General features: G+C 38.0%; 1 protein-coding gene across 2 annotated transcripts in view; it reads right to left on the bottom strand.

Annotated features, from left to right (window-relative positions):
* LOC136762819 (endothelial cell-specific chemotaxis regulator) overlaps nucleotides 1-20,715 on the bottom strand; it is a 37,624-nt gene extending 16,909 nt beyond the window's left edge. The window contains exons 1-6 of one of the 2 annotated variants that reach the window (XM_066716357.1): nucleotides 20,587-20,715; nucleotides 10,568-10,642; nucleotides 9,899-9,976; nucleotides 4,644-4,757; nucleotides 4,040-4,162; nucleotides 2,336-2,431 (exon numbers count right to left, since the gene is read on the bottom strand). In XM_066716357.1, the coding sequence (XP_066572454.1) occupies nucleotides 2,336-2,431; nucleotides 4,040-4,162; nucleotides 4,644-4,757; nucleotides 9,899-9,976; nucleotides 10,568-10,642; nucleotides 20,587-20,656 (556 nt within the window). In that variant the 5' untranslated portion in view covers nucleotides 20,657-20,715. The remainder of the gene's footprint in view (nucleotides 1-2,335; nucleotides 2,432-4,039; nucleotides 4,163-4,643; nucleotides 4,758-9,898; nucleotides 9,977-10,567; nucleotides 10,643-20,586) is intronic. The other variant, XM_066716358.1, reaches the window with a different exon arrangement.
* Nucleotides 20,716-21,008: the final 293 nt, after the last annotated feature.

Genomic DNA, 21,008 nt, shown 5'->3' on the forward strand with positions numbered 1-21,008 from the left:
AAATGAGCCTTAATAAATGGCACTATAACTGACATGCAGATGTACTCAATTTGCCTGAAACCGGGTTTAGACTAAACACTATTCCACTAGGGAAAGCCTCCCCTGGTGTATTCTCTTCCTACCAGAAGACTCGTACATCAGGCCGTGGTGGGGGCCTAGCCACCATCTACCACACAGATTTGTACCTATCTACAGTCAGTGGTTTTCAAACCGGACCTGGAGTACCCTCTGCCCTGCTGGTTTTTGTTCCAGCCAAGGTCTTAATTGCTTAATTGAATCCTTAATTGACCTAACAAAGCAATATACCATTAAATTAAATAATTAATAGCTAGGTTGGAACAAAAACCAGCAGGGCAGGGGGTACTCCAGGACCAGTTTGAAAACCCCTGTACTAAGCCATTAGAAATCTCCTCTTCCTATCCCCTAACTGTGGGTTTCCTGTCCCTGTTGGAGTCTGTAGGCTTTACTCAGCATGTGTCAGGACCCACACATCATCACAATCACACACTTGTCTGGTTATTACCTGTGGTGTAGATATTCACAACTTAATAATATCACCCCAAAACCAGACAATTTTGGATCACTGCCTTATTAAGTTTGAGTTGCTTGGAGTAGCAATGGACACACATGAGAGGAACATAACATCTTGTCATATAAATCCTACTGCTATTACAAAATGTTACAGGATCTTTACATGAATTGTTAAATAACATCAACAATACGCTAAGCACTACTTTAGATACAGTAGTTTCATTAAGGACCAGCGTAATTAAACCAAAGAAAATCTCACCATGGTTTAACGAGCTCACTCACTCACTTAAAACAGAATGCAGTAGATAATTGTGACTGGGAGATTTGGACTTTGAAGGGTTTTGGCTTTTTTTTGTTTTTCGGACTGGGAGATGGGTCCTCAAAATGGGATATGAATTATCTTGTATTGCCTTATATTTTATTCTTAAATTAGAAATGTTCTTTATGTATCCTACACATTGCTGTAAATTAACTTTGGGAAAATGATATAGCCTTTTTTTGGGTGCTATGAGTTGAGTTGTCTCAACAGTTCATCATAGTTATGTTTTCCTTTTCTAATTAGTCTGCACATAATATGTAAATTTCTGAACTGGAGTGGCTACAGAGATACCTGTAGGATAACAAAAGATATACAGTTATATAAAACAGATTAGGATAAACTCAATGTACCACCTACAGCAGGTTTTGCAAATCAATATTTGCATGTTGTTTTAGTCTGCATTCCAAATCACTGCATAAATACTTTAAAACACATGTTTAGAAGAGGGGCCCAAAGAATGGAAGCCAATTTACTGATACACCTAAACAGATATGTTACTAGCTACAGTACTCAGAATAGGAACATGCAAAAACATTCACCGATCAGCCATAACATTATGACTAATATTGTGTAGGTCCCCCTTTTGCTGCCAAAACAGCCCTGACCCATCCAGGCATGGACTCCACTAGACCTAGAAGGTGTGCTGTGGTATCTGGCACCAAGACATTAGCAGCTGATCCTTTAAGTTCTCTAAGTTGCGAGGTGGGGCCTCCATGGATTGGACTTGTTTGTCCAGCACATCCCACAGATGCTCGATTGGATTGAGATCTGGGGAATTTGGAGGCCAAGTCAACATCTTGAACTTGTGATTCATCAGACCAGGCCACCTTCTTCCATTGCTCCGTGGTCCAGTTCTGATGCTCACGTGCCCATTGTAGGTGCTTTCGGCAGTGGACAGGGGTCAGCATAGGCACACTGACTGGTCTGTGGCTACACAGCCCCATACGCAACAAACTGCAATGCACTGTGTGATCTGACACATTTCTATCAGAATCAGCATTATTTTTTTCAGCAATTTGAACTACGGTAGCTCGTCTGTTGGATCGGACCACATGGGCAGCCTTCGCTCCCCACGTGCATCAATGAGCTTTGGCCACCCATGACCCTGTCACCAGTTCACCGCTTTTCCTTCCTTGGACCACTTTTGATAGGTACTGACCACTGCAGACCGGGAACACCCCACAAGAGCTGCAGTTTTGGAGATGCTCTGACCCAGTCGTCTAGCCATCACAATCTGGCCCTTGTCAAAGTCGCTCAGATCCTTATGCTTGCCCATTTTTCCTGCTTCTAACACATCAACTTTGAGGACAAAATGTTCATTTGCTGCTTAATATACCCACCCACTGACAGGTGCCATGATAACGAGATTATCAGTGTTATTCACTTCACCTGTCTGTGGTCATATGTTATGGCTGCTCGATGTATAATAATGTATTTCATAGGATTCGTGTGCTGGTTTTGATATCCTCATACAAACAAAAATACCTTCATCCTTGGTGGCATTGCATTTCCCTCTGAGGTTGACAGCAGTTACTAATATCACCATGACAACAATCAGTATAAGAATGAAGCTCATCACCCCTGTAATAAAACAGTAAATTATATGAGTAGTTATATACTATGACATTTAGGCCCATATCCATAACGCTTTAATGTCAAGTTAAATTGACCACCCTTTTTTTGAAAGATGAAAAATGTTAGGTTGCATATAAAAATCCTGGTTATCTTTGAAAATACTACCCAAAGGGGGATTGGAGATTTTGCAAGATCAGTGAGGTGCTTGGTTTATAATCTCCATGCGGGCTATGAGATGGCCTATTTTTAGTAATGGTTTCCTTCTTGCCACCCTGTCATACAGGCTAGTTATATGAAATGTTCTGGATGTTGTTGACTGGTGCACATTTTCTCAGCCATTAAACACTATAGCTCTTTCAAAACTGTATTTGACCTCGCAGTGGCTTCCCTCACCATATGTCTCCTTGCCCAGCTCAGTTTGGAGGGACAGCCTGATCTAGGCAGTGTTTGGTTGCTATAATGCACCTTCAATTTTTTGATGATTCAGTACACTGAATCATGTATTCACTGGGATATTTAGAGAGACTAATGACCTGACCTGTGCTTTTCTAAGATGTTATCCGTTACTTGCTTTGAAAGCTCCTTGGTCTTTATGGTTGGGTCTGTGCTTGAGATTCACTACCTGACCATGGAACCTCACGGAAACAAGTGTTTTATTTAGAAATCATGATAATCATTATTATTGCATACAGCCAAAGGACGTTCAACAATGTTCAAATGTGGCATTTTAAGGTCATTTTGTGAACCTGAATTAATTTAGGTTCATTACTTTTCTGTATTTATTTAATATTAGTGATCTATTTAGTAATTTACTTTTTTTAGATGTTGCTATGAATGTGTGGATTAGATTGTGTATAAAACACATTCATTCCTACTTCAAAGTGTCATGACTTCAAGCTTTAAAGCAACAAAATGAAAACTGAGAAGGTCTGAATACTTTTGCAAGGCACTTGCATATTTAAAATGATAATTAAACCTAACAAGCAGCACACCTATTTCCACATCCCAATCATTCCATCACACAGGAAGTTTCTCCACTTCACCTTTGAATGCAGAGCATTTGAGTATTGCATCCTTCCGTTCAGCGTGTCACTCGCCCATTGCACATCCTCCAAATGCAAGGATGGAGTCGAGGTTCACGCCCAGTGGCCTAGTCTTATTTTTTTAATACCAATTCCTATTGTGTGCACAATGTGTCCCCCAGTCCCCTTTGGGTGTTATTTTTTACTTGAAAGATAACCAACACCAAATGGTAAAAAATGAAGCATTTATTTTTTAACTAAAAATAGCACTTTAATGTGACAACTTTTGTGTTTCTTAACTTTTTGGGAAAAACAGGTGTTACTTTAATGCAGTAAATAATGTACAATTGTAGAAGTAATTAATTTAATCAATTTAATTATTCTTTCATTTTTGGGACGGGTTATTTTAAAACTACAGTGACAAATGTAAATGTTGCATTAATGGCAAAACCCATAAATGAAATGAGAGTCTATGTGTAATTCTGAGTAGACGTCTGACATTATTAGAAAATCTAATTTGATACTTTCCATGTACAGAGTTTATTTTGGTGGTTCAATGCTTAAAAAGTAAGTATTTCCACTTAATAATTACCAAAAGCAAGCATAGTCAGACTGTTTCCAGTTGCATCAATGGGAACAATGGAATCTAACACTGTAGTTGGATTGCTGCCAGTAGTTGTCCATAATGTAGGCAGCACAGAAGCTCTTCTTGAAACTGGAATTTAAAAAGATTCCAGAGTTACATGTAATTTAACTATTCTCAGAAGTCATCACCCTTTTCTGTGCACAAACATAATTTATATTAGGATCTCAACATAGCCAACCATTATTTCATGATAAAATCACTATTTTATGATCACAAGATTAGCTACATAGCTAATGGAATGAAAAAAAACAATCTTGCTATGGATTCAATGTAGAATGCTCTACTGGTACATCAGTGACAGTAATTTATGTCCTTTTCCCCCTTCTGCTTTGTAAGAGTTTTTCTGGATCAAATGTTTAGCCTGCCAAAAAGCAAACAGCAAACTAATACAGAAATAGTCTGTAGACTCCTTAGACAAGTATGTAGATGAAAAACAGGACATGTACACACTACAACTAATACTATAAGTGATTTATTAGGTGGTTTGGTTTGTACTGAAAATGAAAATAAAATCTTATCAGCAGCTGTGCCATTAAATTAAGGAAATTACCTCCTCCCCATGATGTTGAGTTGTTTATTGAATCTTTCGTCAATGATTCAGTTGTTGTTCTTGAAGATAATAACCCTACTGTTGTTGTTCCTTCAGCGTTGGAATTTCCTGTAACTACAGCAAGAGATTGCAGCACAATTAAAATAAAGGAGCAATTGAAGACACTGAAGGTTGTCAGACAGTAAACTTGGGTACACTGGAGTACTGTCACCAAATAGAAAGGGTATATAACTTTCCACTGACAAAACTATATTTAGATAACATACTGGTTTGACTGACAACAATAACTTACACTCACCTAAAGGATTATTAGGAACACCTGTTCAATTTCTCATTAATGCAATTATCTAAACAACCAATCACATGGCAGTTGCTTCAATGCATTTAGGGGTGTGGTCCTGGTCAAGACAATCTCCTGAACTCCAAACTGAATGTCTGAATGGGAAAGAAAGGTGATTTAAGCAATTTTGAGCGTGGCATGGTTGTTGGTGCCAGACGGGCCGGTCTGAGTATTTCACAATCTGCTCAGTTACTGGGATTTTCACGCACAACCATTTCTAGGGTTTACAAAGAATGGTGTGAAAAGGGAAAAACATCCAGTATGCGGCAGTCCTGTGGGCGAAAATGCCTTGTTGATGCTAGAGGTCAGAGGAGAATGGGCCGACTGATTCAAGCTGATAGAAGAGCAACTTTGACTGAAATAACCACTCGTTACAACCGAGGTATGCAGCAAAGCATTTGTGAAGCCACAACACGTACAACCTTGAGGTGGATGGGCTACAACAGCAGAAGACCCCACCGGGTACCACTCATCTCCACTACAAATAGGAAAAAGAGGCTACAATTTGCACAAGCTCACCAAAATTGGACAGTTGAAGAATGGAAAAATGTTGCCTGGTCTGATGAGTCTCGATTTCTATTGAGACATTCAGATGGTAGAGTCAGAATTTAATATATATAAAAATATAAATAATATATTTAATAAACAGAATGAGAACATGGATCCATCATGCCTTGTTACCACTGTGCAGGCTGCTGGTGGTGGTGTAATGGTGTGGGGGATGTTTTCTTTGCACACTTTAGGCCCCTTAGTGCCAATTGGGCATCGTTTAAATGCCACGGCCTACCTGAGCATTGTTTCTGACCATGTCCATCCCTTTATGACCACCATGTACCCATCCTCTGATGGCTACTTCCAGCAGGATAATGCACCATGTCACAAAGGTCGAATCATTTCAAATTGGTTTCTTGAACATGACAATGAGTTCACTGTACTAAACTGGCCCCCACAGTCACCAGATCTCAACCCAATAGAGCATCTTTGGGATGTGGTGGAATGGGAGCTTCGTGCCCTGGATGTGCATCCCACAAATCTCCATCAACTGCAAGATGCTATCCTATCAATATGGGCCAACATTTCTAAAGAATGCTTTCAGCACCTTGTTGAATCAATGCCACGTAGAATTAAGGCAGTTCTGAAGGCGAAAGGGGGTCAAACACAGTATTAGTATGGTGTTCCTAATAATCCTTTAGGTGAGTGTACATCAATGTTTTTAAAACTGCTGCCAAAAAAGTAAAATAAAGCTCTGGATTGCCCATCCAGTACTATCTAGTAATGCCAGAAAGTTAAGTGTAAGTGTAAGTTTGCCTCTCTTAAATGTGTTGTTTTTCTCATAGAAGAGATAAAAAAACAACGCTTACTGGACCTAGAGCACATAAATCTAGAAATGATAAGCTTTAAAATACAATTACAATTGCTGCACCCCAAAGCTTATTTAACAATAAGACTGTAGGATCAACCAACCCACTCTTAATATAGTCTACAATAAGAAAATAATTATTTGTCTCTGAAAACAGTATTTGCATAGAAGACAGGTTTCCAAACTTGGTCCTGGTGAGCTATACAGTCTTCATGTCTTCATGCTTACCCAGCTCAAGTACATATCGCAAACAACAACTTGTTTAATAAGCCAACACATGATCTTTAGCCGCTGATTGAAGACAGCTTAAAAAAAGATCAACATGGTATCTCTACGACCAGGGCTGGACACTTCCCATAAATTGATTTAAAGTTGTATTTTTTTGTCTTTGATATTGGTGAGGATGTCAGGTTTAGACTCTCTTTACCTGCACAGAGAAAAATGGTAAATGGTAATTAGTACAAATCAAAAAGTAGGATATGACATGTTAAACACTCAGTGATGCACTTTCCTAGAAAGTAATAGTACTTTCATCATCACACACATTACACTATGGGCCTGCAACAGTAGGTCCGCCCTTAAAGGAATCTACCACGGCTCTCAGTCAAGAAGCAGAATCAGAACAGGAAACCACAATCTGAGGCCACCAAAGGAGCTACCAGCAGCACTGACGCCTCTTCCTGCCTGAACTTTTACAAGAGTCAGCATGTGCACTCTTCATAGACTGTCTACCTTGTAAAGGGAAAACCCCATAAGGCAATGTTCAGACTCCCACAAAGCAAAGGGATCTGCCCCTGCCTTCCCGAAGCATGCTCATATGTCCTTCACCAACTGGGGGTGGAGATGCCATTCAGAAAGTTGCGGGGCCCCCTGGATCAAACCATTCCAAACCACACCCCAATCGGCATCTGTTATGACAAGGCCTGTAATGAATAAACACTACTTTATTCTGTAAGTTGATGCAAACCTAATGGCAAGGCCTGTGAGGCAGCCACCAGCAACCTTAGCAGCCTCAAAGACACCCCCATGAGGCACATCCCTACAGACACTCTGTCTCCCAGTTGAGACATGGAGAGACAAAAGTGAATTATCGCAAGCCTCTCGAGGGGTCTGTGTCCACAAACCTCAAGGACATATCAGCCACCTCATTCTCCAGCTTGGCCTCTACATTGGCTGAGGACACCAGGAAGGCAATGTCTAGGTGCCATTGCAGAGACTATGCAGTCGCTGTCCTCTCCCCCATGTAGGGAGACAGGGTGTGTGGAATTGGGGTCTCCACCGAGGCTGGTTAAGGGTGAAATATTAAGAACATAAGAACATAAGAAAGTTTACAAACGAGAGGAGGCCATTTGACCCATGGTGCTCATTTGGTGTCCATTAATAACTAAGTGATCCAAGGATCCTATCCAGTCTATTTTTAAATGCTTCCGAATTTTCAGCATCTACCACATTGCTGGGGAGTTTGTTCCAGATGGTGACTACTCTCTGTGTAAAGAAGCGTCTCCTGTTTTCTGTTTTAAATGCCCAATTTCCATTTGTGTCCCCGGGTGCGTGTGTCCCTGCTGATCTGGAAAAGCTCCTCTGGTTTGATGTGGTCGATGCCCTTCATGATTTTGAAGACTTGGATCAAGTCCCCACATAGTCTCCCCTGATCCAGGGTGAAAAGGTTCAGTTCCCTCAGTCTCTCCGAGTAGGACATTCCCTTCAGACCTGGAATAAGTCTGGTTGCTCTCCTTTGAAATGCCTCTAGAGCAGCAATATCCTTCTTGAAGTGTGGTGCCCAGAACTGTACAAAGTATTCCAGATGAGGTCTAACTAGTGCATTGTACATTACTTCCCTTGTTTTAAATTGTACACTTTTGACAATATACCCTAGCATTCTGTTTGCCTTTTTTATTGCTTTCCCACACTGTTTGGATGGAGAAAGTGATGAGTCCACATAGACTCCTAGGTCTTTCTCAAGCGATACTTCATCTAGTTCTGTTCCTCCCATAGTGTAATTATAGTGGACATTTTTGTTACCTTGCACTTGTCCACATTGAATTTCATCTGCCAGGTGTTGGCCCACAACTGAATGTTATCTAAGTCCCTTTGAATAGCCTGTGCTGCCGAGATTGTATCTGCTGAGCCACCTATTTTAGTATCATCTGCAAATTTGACAAGTTTGCTAACTATCCCAGAGTCCAGATCATTAATATAGATTAGAAAAAGCAAAGGCCCTAGTACTGATCCCTGTGGAACTCCACTAACAACCTCACTCCAGTTAGAAGCAACTCCTCTAATCGACACCCTTTGTTTCCTATACATCAACCAGTTCATAATCCATCTACTTACATTACCCTGAATGCCTGCAGCTTCCAATTTGAGGATCAGTCTTTGGTGTGGAACCTTATCAAAAGCTTTCTGAAAATCTAAGTATATCATATCATATGCTTTCACTTGATCTACAGCTGCAGTTGCGTGTTCAAAAAATTCTAATAAATTAGTAAGACATGATCTGCCTCATCTAAACCCATGTTGACTATCTCCAAGAATATGGTTTTCATTAAGATGCTCCTCTATTTTCTGTGTATTACACTTGCTAGAACCAGCGACTGTGTCTAACCACCCTACAAAGAAGAAACAACCCATGGGTGTAAAATAAACAGGTGTTCCTACTCACTAGCCTGTGTTTTTTTAAGTAGAGTGAGTAGAAAACAGAGAAGGCAGAGCTCTGAACTCACTGGACTAAAGTCTTGAGCAGTAGACTCTGGAGACCCAGAGTCTGGAGCTGAGCAGCATCAGAAATTGAAGAATCCAGGAACAACCACAACAGAAAAGGGGCAGCCGCTGGCTTTCAGTTGTAGATAAAGGGGAGATTGATCTTAGATGGATGATGAAATTATCACATTTTCTTCTGATTTTATTTTTAATTATTTGCAAAGCAAAATAAGTGAGTGGAAAATGGCTTCTCCTGTGTCAAGGCAACTGATGAAGCGCAGTCAGAGTGCAATGATCTTGAGATCCAGCACATGACAGCACACAGATGGCTATCAGCAGTTTTGCAACAAGACTTCAAGTTATTCAAAGTGCATAAAATTACCCTTTGACACAATATCTTTCAGAATATCTTTTCTGTAAACTGGACCAAGGTGTTCCACCACTAAAATTGAACAATGGCGGTCTTATCTGAATTTGCAGATATAATTAAGTCAAATTATAGAATGTATAAAATCCTATCTATTTTCTCATAAAGTTTTCTTAAATTTATATCGCCTTCTACTGTCATATAATATGATGTCATATCTTCCACTCTTGACTTTCCTAGTTCATATGATGGCATTAAATATATGATTTTTTCATGGTGTTCAATGTCCTGAAAAAGTTTGAGAATCACTGCTGTAAAGCAATATTACATTTCAAGAAAAGTGATATTGCATGTCTATTGAAAATATAACATAAAGGACCAAATGTGGTTGTTTTATAGTGACTCGCTTTAATGACTAAATTCTAAAAACACTAATACTAATACAAAAACATGACAAAGGCACACACAAAGAAGACTGTATACATTACCAGTTGTTGATAAAGGTGATGACGTTACAATTCCATTTGGTGACAGACGTGTTGTCTGAGATGTCATTAATGAAGTCTCTGCAAACAGATAAAAAATTAAACATACATTAAGCCATAGTTCCTATTCAAAAGACAATGTAACCAGTGACTAAATTACATAATCAAAGTAAAACTGCACCTTATTTTTGTCGGTATGTGATGTCATAAGTAAATATTTCTAAAGATAAAATTTCTGATTGTTATTATAATTTTTGGACATTTTCCCATGGCAACTTGCAAATGTTATACATAAAAGTTTACATGGGTAAAAACATTACCATTATTATTATTATTATTATTATTATTATTATTATTATTATTCACATTACAGTAGATACAAACTATCAGAGAATATTAGAAAGGGCTATGGGTGTAATCTAAATAGATACGGGGTCAAAAGGTGAGGTGCAGTTCTAATTCTTACAAGCAGCTCAATCAGCTCTGTGGAGCAATGGAGGAGAAAGATTGACTGCTCAGACAACTGAGGAAGTAACTAACTGACCTGTATAATAGGAATGGAGAGGGCTAGAGGGGATATTGGGAGTAAAATAGATTGGAGAATGGAATGATAAGCTTTGTGAAGAGAGTGGTGGGTAAGGACGAGGGTCTTGAATTAAAATATGAACATACCTGTTGAAGAGTTGATTAATGTGGTGTTTGTTGTATTTATTTGAACTGTAGGAGCTGAAATGGTGGAATTTTGACCTGAAAATTAAATCAGTTATATTTGTGACAACGAAAGAATGAGTATTCATAATTATAATTCAGCTATTTCAAAAAAGTAAATGGATGCTGGTATTAATCAAAAATTTGTAGTGGGTGTTTGCTTAGGCATGATAATGTTACTTCTATAGTATTTCTAAAACTAGTTGGGGTTTTTTAAACAAAAAGGTAGAAAAGAGTATAAAATCAAACAGCTAATTAATTTAAAGTTCTGAAAACATTTTCAGTTGAAGGGTACACATCAATAATAATACTGTGTTACATTATGAGATGTAAGGAGAGTAGAGAAAGTACAAGAACCAGGCCCAGTGTATTTTTCAAAATGAGGGATTTCAATACACATATTATGTCATGATTATAGTCAGTAGTAAGTGTTGTTATGAATCAGACATTACTGGACTTGTCTCATTGCTACAATTTCTATGCTGCTTCAGGAGAGGAGACAAAGTACTGATGCTGACAAAGACATCCACAATTGTATGAGGTCCAACTAACACAACCACTGATGGATTTGATACTGATAGAACAACTAAACTTGCAAAGCCACAAATGTCACTCCTGTGAAGAAAACTGGGTTGCCAGCCATCTTCTGGCCATACCACCGTTATCCAAGGTGACTTACAGTTTACATACTAAATGTTACAAAATATCACATTTTCCAGCCTATAAGACACCTCAACGACAATCACAGAGCGGTTTGTTGGCAGGATTTCTCTTCACAAGGCATATTTAACAGTGAGAGCAGGAAAAAGCACAGCATCATCGGAGTACCACTGGGATCAGTTCTCGGACTTATACTTTTTAAATTATACATACTCTCATTACGTAATATTATCTGACAACATAATGTTACATTTCACAGCTTTGCTGATGACACACAACTATATTTGTGAATAAACCTGGGAAAATACTACAGCTATAAAAAAAAAAAACACTCTCCTGTCTGTCTGAGATTAAAATATGGATGACAAGAAATGTCCTTATGCTAAACTCTGATAACCACATATAACCAAAACAAAGAAACATGAACATGTCACCCTGGAATTAGAGATGGCCCCTCAGCCTTTAAATCATGTCTGAAGACTCATAATTTTAGTCAATGTTTGTCTAATCATCATAACCCATAGTACCACAAATGTGCCACGGACATGCTATGGACAATGTATTCTGTCATCTCCTGCATCTGCATTTCTCCTTTAATCTTCCAGCAATAACCCCCCCCCCCCCACCACTGACGGCCAGCAAGCACCCCCTCCTTAGATGGAAAACCATAGCTAGCAGCACCACAAAATAACTTTCTGATCTTCTTGATCCCAGTCTCATAAAATTATACTACATGGAGTGGAGGCAACCAATAGGTCTAGGGTTTAAGCCGTGGACCCCCAGAGATTTATATTCTCCTATAACAATTTACCATCCTATAGGAGTTTTTGTTTTTCTCTTTTTCTAATAGTTTGTTAATTTAGTTTATTTTTAATCTGTAAAGCACTCTTGATATTTGCCTTATTATGCCTGATTTAGTGTTTTGTGCATATATAGGTAGGTCCTCTTGTAAAAAATAAGACTCAATGCAGGGTTCAAGATGGCCCTTACAGAAATTAAAAGTTTGCTGCAAATTTGCAGTGAATTTGCTGCAAACTTGCAGCAAACTAAATCGTTTACCAGAAGTGTTTGCCACTAGCGGCTCACTTGTAACAACCTTCTGGCAAATATTCTGGTGAACTTCTGGCAAATATTTAATTGAACTTCTGGAAAACAGTGTGGTGAACGTCTGGCAAACAGCACAGCTTTTTATTTTATGAGAAAAGTAAAGGATATGAGCACTAAATTTATTTAACCATCATGATAATAATAATAATAATAATAATAATAATAATAATAATAATAGGGAAATATAACTATTATCACTGTGATTTTGTAGTTGTATTTAATGGGGAGATAAAAACAAAATGTATTCTTGAGTATAGACAATTACTACTCACACCCTTTACATATATAAGTAAAATCAACACCGATCGTAACCGGTAATTCATGTTTGTTTTGAGACTGGTATGTAGATTATTGCAGTCTCGAGTGAACATTACAGTGTTGTAAACAGCCACAAATGTGTTTTATCTACACAATGCTTTAAATGCATAATACAATAAAGCGAATTATACCTTGTGGTTCTGCACTTTCCAAAGATGAATGCTTCCAAATCGAAAGTTAAATAAATATATAATACTAAATACATATTATATTTTATTGTAGAGTAAAATATATATTTAAACTTTAATGTTTCTGGTTGGTTTCTATATTAACTACTTAAATGACAGCGGAATTAGTAGTCTTATTATATTAAATATATGGTTCATAATCATACACACGGTGAGTATGAAACACACATGCTCAGTATGAGTTCAGACGCTGCGATGTGGACGGATTGACGGCAGCGCGAGCATCACTGTGTCTGAGTGACCTGCGCACGCGGCTTCCATCCCAGATCGCGTGAAAAACTAACAACAAACATGTAAACAATCTCGTCGTTCTTTACACTTGGCTGATGTTAATTAGCGATTTGATAACGATAGTATCTTTTTGTCACGGACTAAATCACGTTTCTTAATTTCACCATTAATAACGTAATGGTGAATATGACTTTAAATGTGTCTTGACGTGACCTGAGGGGCCCGCCAGACCCAAGATAGACAGAGAGAGAGAGAGAGAGAGAGAGAGAGAGAGAGAGCTTCAAGATCAACTGCGTGAGGTGAGTATATTATGACATAATTTGCTATTGTTTCGTATAAAATACTAATTAAACTATATCATATAAATATATGAGGTATTGGTTTTGAAAAGTTCATTTAATCAAGGTGAAAATACAGTTTTTTTAAATACAGTGGATATTATTATTGTATTATGGTTTGCTGTTTACAAGATCAATATGATCGGGAGGGGGATCAGAATACCTCCTGGGTATCCCTGCCTGTCGTAAGAGGCGACTAAAAGGGTTGTGTCAGGAAGGGTATCCGACGTAAAAGGGCATCCGACGTAAAACCATCTTGTCAAAACCATGGTTGCAAAGAAGATGAATCACATACCGGATCGGTCTGGGCCCGGGTTAACAACAGCCGCCATTAGTGCTGTGTCCCAATAGGGTACTAATGGCAATTATGCTACTGTGGGGAAAACTGTAGAGTGGGGTCTACAGAAAAGAAACAAGGTGAAGGGGCCTGGAAGGAATGTTAAGTCAATGAGAGTGGAGGGTTGGAATGTTGGTTCCATAACAGGGAGAGGGAGAGAATTGGTTGAAACTATGGCAAGGAGAAAAGTGGAGATCTTGTGTGTGCAAGAAACCAAGTGGAAAGGAAACAGCTCAAGACACCTAGGAGAGGGATACAAGATTCTATACGCTGGAAAGAGTACAAAAATGAATGGAGTGGGTGTGATAGTGTGCAAAGACCTAGCAGACAAGATAGTGAGGGTGGTTAGACACTCGGACAGGATTATCAATGAACAGGTGGCCTTTGAGAGCGGGTTGTGGAATATCATCTCTGTATATGCACCACAGGTAGGAAGACCACATGAGGAAAAGGATAGCTTCTTGGAAGATCTCGAAGAAGTGGTTAGCAGAATCCCAGGAAATGAAATGGTGGTAATTGGAGGAGACTTCAATGCACATTTAGGAGAGAAATGCCTAGATTATCCAGATGAACATGGTCAGAGAGGGCTAGGAGAGAGAAATGAAGAAGGAGGAAGGCTACTAGAAACACTCCAAGCTCTTGAATTGTTTGCAGTGAACACAGGGTTCACGAAGAATTATGAGCAAAAGGTGACATACAGGAGTGGAGGCCATGATACCCAAATAGACTACATATTAGTGAGAAGAACTGATAGAGCGAAAGTCCAAGATGCTAAAGTCCTGCCCTATGAGGCTGTTACCAGACAACACAGGATATTAGTGATGGACATCACAATATTGAAGGAGCGAAGACTAAAGCAGAGAAAATGCCCAGCACGAACAAAAGTGTGGAAACTGAGAGAAAACAAAGTAGATTTCAACAGTCTGGTGAGAGAAATGAAAAACAACACAGAGGAAACAGAGGAGCCTTCAGTTGAAGAAGAGTGGACTGAGATGAGCCACATCCTAAAAGAGGCTGCTAACCAGGGTTTGTGGAAAGACAAGAGGAGGGAGACCGAGGGAAAATGAAGAGTGGTGGTGGGATATGGAAGTTCAGGAAACACTGAAGGAAAAGAAAAAAGCATACAAAGCACTGAAAGATGGCACTGGAGAACTACAAGAATATAAGAGACTAAAGAAGGTAGCAAAAAGAAGTGTAGCAAGAGCAAAGGAAAGAGCCTGGAAAGAATGTTATGAGAAACTTGAAACAAAGGAAGGAGAGGACCAAATCTACAAGATTGCTAAACATAGAGCGAGACAGAAATATATTATCCGGGTGGCAGTACTCAAGGATGGAGAAGGCAGAGTCTTGATTAAAGAAGAGCAGATCAAGCAAAGATGGCTGGAGTACTTCAAAAATCTGTTAAATGTAGAAAATGAGAGAGAGAATCTAGTGGAGACAGAAGCAGTGTGTGGACCAATCCAAGAAATCTCAGTAAAGGAAGTGACAGAAGCTATCAAAGAGATGAAAGTGGGCAAAGCAACTGGACCATCAGAAATAGCAGCAGAACACTTTAAGAACCTCAATGAAGAGGGGATTCAGTGGCTGATAAGATTACTAAACAATATTGCAAAGGAAGAGAGAATTCCAGAAGAATGGACAAAAAGCAGTATGGTTACCATCTACAAGGAAAAAAGAGACCCAATGGAGTGTAAAAACTATAGAGGGATAAAACTTCTGGAACATGGATTGAAAATCCTGGAAAAAATTCTAGACAAGAGACTCAGGAAGATAGTCAGGATCCACAACTCACAATTTGGATTCTCAGCGGGGAAAAGCACAACAAATGCCATTTTTGTGATGAGACAGTTACAGGAGAAGATACTAGAGAAAGGGAAAAAGCTGTATGTGGCCTTTCTGGACTTGGAGAAGGCATATGACAGTGTGCCCAGAGAGGTGGTGTATTGGTGCTTGAGGAAGAAAGGAGTACCAGAAAGCATGGTGAAGTTAGTTCAAGCAACCTAATAGAGATGCAACTACAAAGGTGATCACACAACGAAGACAGACAAAAGAGTTTGAAATCACAGTTGGAGTACACCAAGGATCAGCACTAAGTCCTTTCCTTTTTATAAACATTATTGACACACTGACAGAGGAGGCAAGAACAGAAGTGCCTTGGGAACTCATCTTTGCTGATGATGTGGCACTGATGGCAGATTCAGAAGTAGAACTACAGGAGAAAGTGTTCAAATGGCAGAGGAGTGGACTGAAAATGAATGCAGAAAAATCTGAAATAATGGTAATGGAGAGAAAAGGAGATACTATGACCAATGTTGAGGAGACAAATGGAGGAAAACTGAAACAGGTTGATGGCTTTAAATACCTTGGATCAGAACTGGTAAAGGGAGGAGAAACACTGGAGGCAGTAAAACAAAGAGTGAAAGCTGGATGGAACAAGTGGAGAGAAATAACTGGAATAATCTGTGACAGAAAAATGCCTAGAAAGTTCAAAATGTACTAAAATGTAAAAAGACTATGATTAGACCTGTACTACTATATTGAGCTGAATGCTGGGCAGTTGGAAAGAGGGAAGAGAACCTGATGAGAAGAACTGAAATGAGGATGTTGAGATGGATTCTGCAGATTTCAATGAAGGATAAGATCAGAAATGAAGAAGTCCGTAGACGATGTAGGGTGGTGGATGTGGTTGAGAAGATGAGAGAGGCGAGGTTACGGTGGTATGGACATATCATGAGGAGGGACGCTGAGGAAGCAACAAAGAGGGTAATGGAATTTGAGGTGGAAGGTAACAGAGGAAGAGGCAGGCCTAGAAAGAGATGGATAGATTGCATGAGAAAAGATATGGAGGTATGTGAAGTGAGTGAGGAAGATGTGCTAGACAGAGACAAGTGGAGAAGAGCAACCAAAGCAGCTGACCCCAGGACAGTCTGGGACTAAGGCTGTGAAAAAGAAGAAGAAGAGTTTACAAGATCAATATGAATGATCTTTCTTGTTTGTTTATGCCTCAGAATGGACGTGTTAACCAGAACAGTAGTTTGGGAAATGGCAGCTACAGGTGAAACACTGGGCGTTATCGGTGAAAAGGACATTGTGTCTATGATGTCCAAACATTCAAATATGGAAATTCAATCACTGCTCGCTATGGGAAGCAAACACACGCTGCCTTCATGTTATTAGATCAGGTACGTAGGAGCTATTTTTATGCTTCACTTTTTGAAATGTTCATTGCTTGGATAAAGACGTCTGATGATGATAATTATTATTATTATTATTATTATTATTATTATTATTATTATTATTATTATAAATGTCTGCAATAATAACCCAAATATTTTATAAATATAAATGTTGTCCCAAATATTGTTACCCGACAGTATTTAGCAAGGTATAGGTGCTAGAAATAACATCACTGACAAATAGTGTCACCAGTCTTATATTAAACAGTGATCAATTTTCCTTAAGTGTCCTAGGCTGGGATTAAATCAAAACTGTGACCCACCGCTAATAGAAACTACACAACTGTACTCAGTTGCGGATCATTTTCAGTAAGATGCCACTTTCTTCTAATCAGAAATGTAACCACTGTGTTGAACAGGTGTGAATAGTTTGCTATTAGCGGGTGGGTCAAAGTTTTGATTTACTCTGGCCTCTAGTCTGCTGCTTCTTTTTCTGCGATATTTGTTGAAACTGTACCTTTCACTGTTGTAGTATTAGGAGTACATTTGTGATACAAGTATGGTCTGCAATGCTAGTCTGTATTATTGTTTACATAATTAGTGAAAAATGTATTAAAAAAAAAAAATTAACATTATCATTCCATAGGTTCAGTGGAGGAGGTGTTATACCAGCTAGCAGATCATCTTGATGTATTTTTTAGAACAAAGAAAGACACAAGAACAGTTTCCAAAAAGAGAAAAATCAAACCGAAAACATTTGAGGATTACATCAGGCTTGACGGAGAAGGTAAGTAGACTATTGACTTATAGTTCATGCAGCAATATGTGGTAAATGCAAAGTTTCAAATTAATCAGTATCAGTATCAAATTACTGTATTAAGGTAAACACAAACTACAAGTATACAGTCCTTACTAAAAACATAAAAGTAGAATGTTGTACATAGATTATTAAAATGTGTTGTTGTTTATTTGAAAACATTTGCCATAATTAATGTATTTGATTTTGTTTTACAGCAGAAGAAAAGCATCAATAAAGGCAATGCTCTTTATAATACTACAACAATAGGCATTATAATACAATTATAGTACCAAAACAGTTTGTATTAACTTGATAAATCCAAAGTGACAAAATTGGGCACCTGTAAACTGACTTCTTATCACCCTGACCTGTGCAGCTTTCTGCTCTCAGAAAGCTGGTAAATATTCCTATTTCCATTCAATGAACAATATTAATGTGAGCTCTAATGATTGGCTTATTCTCATCCTAAAATCTTACTGTGTTAATGTTATATGTTTTATAACTACTATGTCATAAAACTAACATGTTTTTTCTTCTTTCTTTAGTGTATGCCATCAACAAACTAAGAATGAAGGATTCAGACTTCAATAAAGCACTACATTCAAAAGCTCTCACTTCCAAAAGGGCAGTTTTGATTAACCGTGTAAAGTAAATCATGGCAGGGGAAGAGCAGGTCATATATACACTACCGTTCAAAAGTTTGGAGTCACTTAGAAATGTCTGTTAAACTTGTTCAGTTTGTCTTAGTTGTTGAATCTTTTTATGTTCATACAAATATTTACACATGTTAAGTTTGCTGAAAATAAAAGCAGTTGAAAGTGAGAGGACGTTTCTTTTTTTGCTGAGTATATATATTTATGTTTTTCCTAATGTTCTATTAGACAAAAGTTTACAGATAGTTTTCAGTGTGTTATGATTTATGTTAGACAGTTATTTTATCTACTTTTATTTCAAGTATGTGAAGGGTATTTTGTTGCTATAGTTTAATTTAAATTGTTTTATTATCGTAATATGGTACTATGTAGAAACATGTTTTTACATTTAAAAGTGAATCTGTTATACTTTCATTTATGTATTGAATACAATTTTAAATTTAGTTTTCAATGTGATATTATTTTACAGAGGGTGTATAGGAATTACCTGTCATTTAAACAATCAGAACTTGGCTGTTATTGACTACTCTAAAATGTGTAATCTTTGAAACAAACATTCAAATACCTTTTATGACTGGTAAAGACTATCACACCATGAAGTACCAGTAGACTATGGAACATTAACCTGACAAATTATCTGTTAGCCAGAAGATTGCCACTACTGTTAGCCAGAAGATTGCTACTACTGTTAGCCAGAAGATTACCACTACTGTTTGCCAGAACAGCTAATTTGCATATGAAAAAGTGAACTTGCAGCAAGTTTGCCACTAACATTCACCACAAGTTTGCCGCAAGTTTGCGGAAAACTCGCCACAACAGAAGGTGTATATTTTGGTAAGGGGGGTCATCCCTACACACTGGACTGCAGTTGAATAGTGCTTCATTTTGCTGCCAGTGGTCACAAGGCTTAGAGTTGGTACTGTGCATTACAATCATCATAAGCTAAATATTTGGAGCAAAGAAACATGAGTTGGACTTTGAAACATTTGTAATTTATACTTAGAGACAAAACTGACAAAAGGCTATTCATATGATTAGTATTTTTTTTTAATGAATAAGTCAAAGACAGAATAACATTTAAGGCTAGACCAAAACATTGACCCACGCGTTTAATAGCAAACTATAAACTTGTACATCATAGCGGTTTCATTTACAATTAGAAGAAAGTGACATCTTACTAAAAATGAAGCCACAACTGAGTACAGTTATGTAGTTTTCTAGTTAGCGGGTGGGTCAAAGTTTTGATTTAATCCGGCCCCAAATAAAAAACGTAGGCCCACCTGCGAACTGCAAATTACACTCTTGTACCCAATTGCTGTTAGTGTCACTTAAGATATTGTCAAAAGCCACTTTCTTCTGTAGTGAGGCAAGAAATCAGTATTATCAACAAGTTAATTTCACAACCAGTATTTACGCAATATAATTCAAAAGTGGAATAAAGGAGCATCTGGCAAAAAAAGTTGTCACTGAGTATAAGCTTATAGTTTTTTTTAAGAGGAGGTGGGTCAAAGTTTTTTATTTTGATTTACTCTGTCTCTAAATAAACTATTGATACTCTAGTAATATCCTATAATAAAACTTTATACACATTAAAATTACCTTTTTTAACTTGGAAACAAAATACTTATCTTGTGTCCCTTTAAAACACAATTGCCTTGACAACTCCTAAAATGTACGTTTTAATTAGACATAGATTAGATCCATTTCCGTAATATTATACCAGGATTCTTTGAGTGCTGATCTTGTCAAAAATCCTCTCAAAGAACAGATATAAATAGAGGACAAGCTAACAAGTTGTTATGTATTTTCCTAATTTGAATGCTTAGATGTGATAGCTTTAAGATTTTCAGACTAGTGCTTATTAAAGTATTAAACCAACATTACATTTGCACCAGTTGCTTTAAAGTAACAAAAGAAAAAATACAAAATACAATACATTGCAACTGCATTAGAAAGTACATAAGTTTATGAACACGACCTCCGTTTTTGTTGGAAATACATATTTTCAAGGGAAAGCAGCTTTCTGTCATTAAATGCGTGTTTATGATTTGCGCCCGTATTGTATATTAGTGCCAGTTTGGATTGTGCCTGAGGTGACAGATTGGCAGCCTGGTAAAATATACTATACAATGTTCTCCTCTCAGCTTTTTACAGTAAAGTATCAGTATTGCCCTACCTTTCGTAATGTGAGGAAGGGATATCCAGACGATAGTGAAGACTTGTAAAGCCATGTTTCTGTTCAACATTTTGTCTGTGCTCAGTGGGACCCAGTAGTGCCCACCCTGAACGGTACTGTTTTGAGATGGAAAAGGTGGCAGCTGTGCTGCATTCTCATTATTCCATCAGCTTCCTGTTGAAGAATGGGAGGAAGCAGATGGAGTACTTTTGGGAAAACTCTAAAAGAATGTTATTGATGCAGTGATGTGATTCAGCTGGGTGTGAGACTGTTGCTCAGAAAACATACATGGATTCTATACACAGTCTAAGAAATTTTTAAAACGGGAAGATCATATCATTGTATTTAAATGTCTAGGTCCAACGTGTTAAAAAACACAGTCTGAATGCTCTAAAATATTAGGGAATATTGAGAATGTTTTC

Source organism: Amia ocellicauda, chromosome 11 (assembly GCF_036373705.1).
Source record: "Amia ocellicauda isolate fAmiCal2 chromosome 11, fAmiCal2.hap1, whole genome shotgun sequence".
Taxonomy (NCBI): domain Eukaryota; kingdom Metazoa; phylum Chordata; class Actinopteri; order Amiiformes; family Amiidae; genus Amia; species Amia ocellicauda.